Genomic DNA, 6,925 nt, shown 5'->3' with positions numbered 1-6,925 from the left:
TCTCTGGCGTAAAGAGTCACAAGTGCCAAAAAGTCAAAGGATTTTAAATGGACGACTTTGTTTATGCCTATTGCTTATTGGCCTAGTGCGGAAGGCGAGGGGGTGCTGCAAGCATATTAGCCTAGAGCGACCTAAATCCTTTATCAAGTCCTGCTAAATTGTAAGACTAAAAGCTTCACTTTACTAAAACTCAATTCTACTCCTTACTGACCACTGCTTTTAAAATAAAATAGGGTATTAATAAGTTTCAAATCCATTGTGCTAGCACACCTGCAAATATGTTTCTGATTACACATACTTTATTTTTATTTTACTTTTGATAACTGAATTTATTTTCAGAAATGATCCAGAGCCAATGCAGTACTGCTTAACAAGAAAGTGATAAGCTAAAATAACAATCCATAAATTCATGTTATTTAACACCTTCCATGCTAAGAATGAGTCCCACTTGACCATAGCACTCATGGTAATCACAGAAATATAATTAATACTTACCCCAATTAGTATTTCCTGTTGATGAGAGCCATAGGAAGAGGCACCTAATGATGAACAGGGGCAGGGCCATCTTAACAACATTATGGGCCCCCGGGCAAAGCAGTGCATCGGGGCCCCTACATATATAGATATATATATATATATATATATATATATATATAGATATAGATGTATAGAGATACAGATATAGATATAGATATATAGAGATAGAGATAAATAGATAGATGTACTTGCTCAGTGACCCTTGAAGGTTTTTTTTGCAGGTTTTTTCTTTTGCAGGATTATTTACTCTAATTAAGAGCCCTGCTTATGGGGCCCCCTTGCCCGTGGGACCCCCGGGCACCTGCCCATCGTGCCCAATGGAAAAGATGGCCCTGAACAGGGGACCTCACTAAAGGTTCCTGATCTCTAACATCCTTTCAAACGATGTGGTCCGTTATTATCCCTGTATCATGTGTGATCACCAGATAGTAATACCCTATACTACAGAAGGTATAAGAAGTCCAGGGATGGGGAGGATCTCCCCCATTCTGGCTTCAATAAACTCAGTGGTACCCTCATTTCAAAGAAGGGAGTCCCTCTTTCAAATGATGTGGCCCCTTAGTAGTTATTGTTTAGTGATTACATGTGATCACCAGACAATAACACTTTACACTACAGAAAACACTAAGCACCCCAAGGATGGTGGAACATGTTGTAATAATCAGATCTATCTAAAGATACACACCTTTGCTTTTAGTTCAATTTAAAAATTACTTTTCTGGGCATAGATTATCTTTTTAGGGGCATATAAGCAAAGTAATGATATTTTCTGAAAATACATAGGGCCTGAGTCATTAATGTACGCATACTGAGCGCAGCAGGTGTTTGTTTACAACTGCATGTATCTCGGCTCTGCATACTCCAGAAGTCAACAAGGAACGGATCTCAAGATACGTGTGGTGACGACTATGGGTGTAGGTTTACTCTGCTTTACTAGACCAGACACTGCAGGATATGTACAATACCTATGTGGAGTATAAAATATCAAGAGAACGCACAGAAAAATATATATATTCAATTAATATTACATGTCAATATTATAGTCATTTATGATTATACATGGACATTTAAAGAAAAAATGTTTTTTGTTTTTGTTTTTAGTTTTATTCTTGGACAACATTTATTAGGTTGTATTTAATGTCTAGTGTAAATAACAGACATTTTTACAATTATCCTGATTGCAAATACATTTTATAGCATGCACACAAGACTAACATAACTAGGACTCAGGATTTAGGCTAGACCTCTAGCTAGTGTAAGAGATACGGCAGAAAACCAGCGTACTTCTGTGTGCGCCCCAGTTTGACTTGGACGTGGCTGCATGGGAATGCTCTTACTGTACAGTGCATATACCCATTCCCCACCCCATTCCCTCCTAAAAACCGTAGGCTGTAGTAAGTGTCATTTGCGCTCGAAGATAACTTGAATGTGGCTGCGTTCTGTGCGTATCATCCGCTTCTGAGCATGCTCAGAGTGATTTGGCGGACGATACGCACAAAATTATCAGATACATTTCTTAATGACTCAGGCCCATAGTCTTCTAAAAAAAACAAGTTCTAATTTGTGTTGGAGTTGCATGAACAAATGACTACTATTGATGTTGCCCAAAAACTGCCAAAATAAGTTCTTGCACAAGAGTGAGAACAGCCTCAGTGACAAAGGGGTTAATGTAATGCGAAAAACTAAAAAAGTTAACTGAATCAGGGAAATGAAAGAATACATTTTTATTGAAGCTGAACAAAGACTCTTAATAATAATTTACAATTTAACAAACAGATATTTCATAATCATGTGTTCAATTATAAAGCATTTACAAATTAACAAAGAAATATTCACATATTATTACAATAAGTACAACCTATATTTCTATAGGATTATCTTCTTATGTCATGTACATACAACAGACTGAAAATTCTGAATAGGCTCTAAAATATTAGAGTTAACTGACCGTAACAATATATATTGCTGATCATTATGCTTTATATACAAACCAAATATATACACATTTAAAACAGATGGCAATATATAAATATTTACCACATGCTGATTAGTAGCTTATACAAAACAGAATATGTACATTTTAATACATTGTAGATCCCTATGACCCTGTAAAATACAGCTTTCCATATGATTGCCAAATAGTGATAGTTGTAGTCAGATAAAAGAGATTTATTCCATGGCAGAAACAGTCCTCATATGGTCTTTCTCCCCTCAACCTTGTACTAAGGGATGTCTGATTACTTCAATATCTTTGCTGTTCCTGCACAAACAAAAGACATGGGATATCAGTCATAGATTATTGCTTAATACACAAATATTCTACACATAGATGTAAATACCAGTGTTAAATTATACTCTATATACAGGTTTTTCTAAACACGTTAAAGGATATTAGTGAATAACAAATCCTATATATCAGCTCAGGATTGTCTTTTAATCTTTTTTTTTGTACATGACTAAGATCAAAGCTTGCTAACGACACTGCAATGTGCATCTGACAAATGATTGGATATGTCAGTTTAGCCATATAAATAATGGTCAAATTGACAAAGATATTGTTGTTTAATGGACGGGTCAAAGAAAAGGACTGTATACCAAGGCTTATGTGGTTATTGCGCAAAATTATTTAATGTCATTCGACCAGGTAATAATAATTTGGGGTTCATCTATACCGATATTAAGTCACTTTGCTCTAAAATGAAAAACTGGCAAAATTTGATTAGAAAATGAAAGCAAATGACTAATTTGCTGTGTGTGTTACGGTACTGTTATCAGTTTCCATAAAAGGTCCACTTTTTGGTTCATTGTATGTTGTATAATAGCATTCTATGTACAATACTACAAATATTATAGTATGTTATATACTATATTATAAATACTTACTTAAGTTTTCCACTCAGTATAGCTTTTACTTGTTTACTATAAAGGACACATTTAATTTTTCTGGATCCTTTCATGGTAGCTCTGTAATGTAATGGGAATAAAACATGTTAAAATATATGCTAATTTAGATACATAACCACATTTTATATATAATGCCACATACACCAGGGTAGTATTTGTAGCACTGACAATTATTTTAATTTTCCTAGTCCCATAGTCCTCAAATTTATGTGAAAAAGTAATAGATATACTTTGCTCCATACAGTAATAAGAGCATAGTACAAACAGGATTCATAACCACTTACGTAGTTTTTATCAGCCTACAACAGTGGCCCTCAAACCTGTCCCTTAACATGCACAGCATAACTGAATGTTTTGTGGCTCTCCTCAAATGATCACAGCTGACTAAGTCAAGTTGGTTGCTTCAGTGTTCAATCCACATATTATCTTAAGAAAGAAATCAACAAAACATACACTGTTTGCAAAGGCTGAGGACAGGGTGAGGACTACTGGACTAAAGTGGCGTAATGCAGATTTGAACGTATGCAGGTTTGCTTAGCATGAGTTGAGCAAGTTTTCACTGGGCATGCTCACAAAGATAACGTACACATATGTGCCAATGCAGATTTGCATGTATCTGGCACTTACGACTGGAGAGGGAAGCAGCATGCAAATGCAGACCAAGTAAAGTAAGTGAAAGTTCACGCAAATGTGGCTCAGGTCAGGTGCAAATTCATGTTGATGATGACAACTTGGTGTAAACCAAGCGCACATGCTGTCAATGGGGAACTGGACGCATCTCAAGGTGTGTACGACTCTGCATGTGGGCAGAAATATGCTATTTTTATTGCACTTTTTAAAGTAATTTATGCCCACTTTGCAACCAACTCTGCATCAGCCCCAATGTGTGCACCTCTCGAGGATGCAAGATAAAATGGCACTTACTTGGCTACACTAAGTGCACTGTTTGTTGTTCAGATAAATTGTAATCCAAAGAAAAACCCCATGAAACGTCTTGTTGACTAATCTTACTGCATTTTACATGTATGAAAATATGCATGACAAGTACAAGTGTGATCAAGGCCTTAAACTACGGTTTTAGGATTTGCCTTTAGTCAGTAGAGCAGTGGCTGAAACCATGGGGTATATTTACTAAACTGCAGGTTTGAAAAAGCAGAGATGTTGCCTAGAGCAACCAATCAGATTCTAGTTGTCATTTTATAGCATGTACTAAATAAATAATGACTAGAATCTGATTAGCTGCTATAGGAAACATCTCCACTATATCAGTTTAGTAAATATACCCCCATGAGTCAGCCCCAAGTACTAAAAAATTTGACATGCATGATTTTCCGGCATATGAGACTGATCTGCAGTTTTAATAATTTCACCATTAAACATGCAGCAAAACAACAAATATTCTATATCTACATTAAAATAATAACAGGAAAGGCACTTTTAGTATGCAGAATTTTATAGTAAAAATATCTGCTTTATTTATTTTAATCTACAATTTTACATTTTTTTTAAATTTATAAGGATCAATAAATTAAATATTCATTATGACAGATGCTACAGTAACAAAACATAAATAAAATGTAGGAGCAAAGCAAGATAAAATGTAGGAGGTATTGTATCTTACTTATTACCTTTAACTTCAGTATAACTCTAAATGATAGATTTGCATCAGTAATAGCAACAATAAAGTGTCTGAGTAAACTATTAGAATTTTTGTGGTTTATACAAATGATAACATTATATTTGTTCGAGTGACAAAACAGTTTAAGAAAAGTTTACTTACACATATTCTTCAACTTCACATTTAGAACTTGTTGGGAAAACTTCCAACTTTATTATCTTCTTAGTATTAAGCTTTTTGGAAACGCTCTTACATTTGCAACGGCTCCCACGTGGTGCTGCAAATCCTGAATTAAAATATAAAGATAAGTGCATGTTAATACAAAAGCAAAAACATAATAAGTGTACATGCAAATAACTATTCTTATAATTCCTTTGTATGTTATGTTAATGACCTGTTAGCAGAATAGAGACTTAATGACTGTACCTTGTATAAGTGTAGCAGAGAGCAGGAGAACACAAACGATGACAGTACACTTGCAGTCCATGATGACAGCTGAAGTAGAAAGTTTTCTAATAAGTTAGCTGTGACTGCTGCCTGGAGTAACATTAGACTGTTTATATATGCTGAATTACATCACTGTTTAATGGTGTGAGGGGAAGTCCATGTTTGCAACATTTCCTTTAAACAATTCCGCTTGTGAGAAAAGCCAGTCAAAACTGAAAGTGTAATGTGAGTCCAAGACTCCAAGGAATTATGTCAGCTAATCTTTTCTTGCCCTGGGGAAATTACTATCATACTACTTGGTTTATGATATGAATGACAATTCATGGTTTTCTTGTAAACGGTGCATTTACAGCTATTTCATATACCTTTAGCAAGATTTTCTGTTTACTTTTATGGATATTAAACTTTCAGAGATATCCTTCGTAATTTACTGAAAATCTAACAATTATTAAACGGTTAAACATTAACAATAAATATCAAAAATATTTTTGAGTTAAAAGTGAATTTTACTTATTTTTTTGACCAAATAAATGTAAATAGTTTGTTTAGTTTTATTTACAGTAATCTTCAAAAAAAACTAAACAAATCCATGATGGACAGAGCAAGTTAGAAATGAGCACATCTATGGATGTCAATGTTAAGTTAAATTTTAGCGCATAGTGCTTGAGGCTCATACTTACCAACTTTTGAATGCTGTCCTCTGGGAGATCCCAGAGGAGAGTTGATCGTGTGAAGACAGAAGGGGCGGGGCTTGACGAATAGCATATTTCTGGGAACTGCGCAGTAATGATACCTATGGCTTTGATAATAATACTATTATTAATTATTTATATAGCACCTTCATATTCCATCGTGCTTTATAATTCATCATTATCAACATTTATTTATATAGCTCCAGCAAATTCTGTAGTGCTTTACAATTGGGAAGAAACACAGAAATAAGTACTGGGTAATACAGACAGACATACAGAGAAGTAAGAAGGTCCTGCTTGCAAGCTTACAATCCAAGGACGATTTGGAGCAGACAGAAAAAAAAGAGAATGGGTATTACAAACAAATGGTAAGAGGCTCTGCTTGATCATTGTCAATGCCAACACTATGCTTGAGGAAGCTGATTCTGGTGAAACACGTGGGTTTAAACATAAAACATACTGGTTTTGTCAAAAACTTTTATGTGGAGCTCGATTAGCCTGTATGCTCATGATCTCATTCTGCAAAGTGACTATAAAGAAAGCCGGCAATTGAAGAACCACCGCTAAACAGTGCAAGCTACTGCGCATAAGCAGAATAATACAAGTACTAAATAGATGATTATGATGATGAAGATGATGATGAGTACTTCCAAGATCTCCCGATTCCAGGACCTCAGCATTCCTGCTCCCTGCTCTCTAGGGGAGGTAAAACAAACAGTTCAGGAGG

At 35.1% G+C, this 6,925-nt stretch overlaps 1 protein-coding gene across 1 annotated transcript; it reads right to left on the bottom strand.

The window, feature by feature from the left end:
* Window positions 1-2,261: 2,261 nt before the first annotated feature.
* Window positions 2,262-5,610, bottom strand: LOC142106552 (C-X-C motif chemokine 10-like). The gene is made up of 4 exons (XM_075189551.1): window positions 5,486-5,610; window positions 5,222-5,345; window positions 3,421-3,501; window positions 2,262-2,797 (listed from the first exon to the last, which is right to left on the bottom strand). Exons 1-4 carry the CDS (start codon window positions 5,544-5,546, stop codon window positions 2,749-2,751), a joined length of 315 nt encoding a protein of 104 aa, XP_075045652.1. The 5' UTR covers window positions 5,547-5,610; the 3' UTR covers window positions 2,262-2,748.
* Window positions 5,611-6,925: the final 1,315 nt, after the last annotated feature.

The sequence above is a fragment of the Mixophyes fleayi genome, chromosome 1, assembly GCF_038048845.1.
Source record: "Mixophyes fleayi isolate aMixFle1 chromosome 1, aMixFle1.hap1, whole genome shotgun sequence".
NCBI lineage: Eukaryota > Metazoa > Chordata > Amphibia > Anura > Limnodynastidae > Mixophyes > Mixophyes fleayi.
The sequence above is the reverse complement of the archived record's forward strand: the minus strand, read 5'-3'. Positions and strand labels throughout refer to the sequence as shown.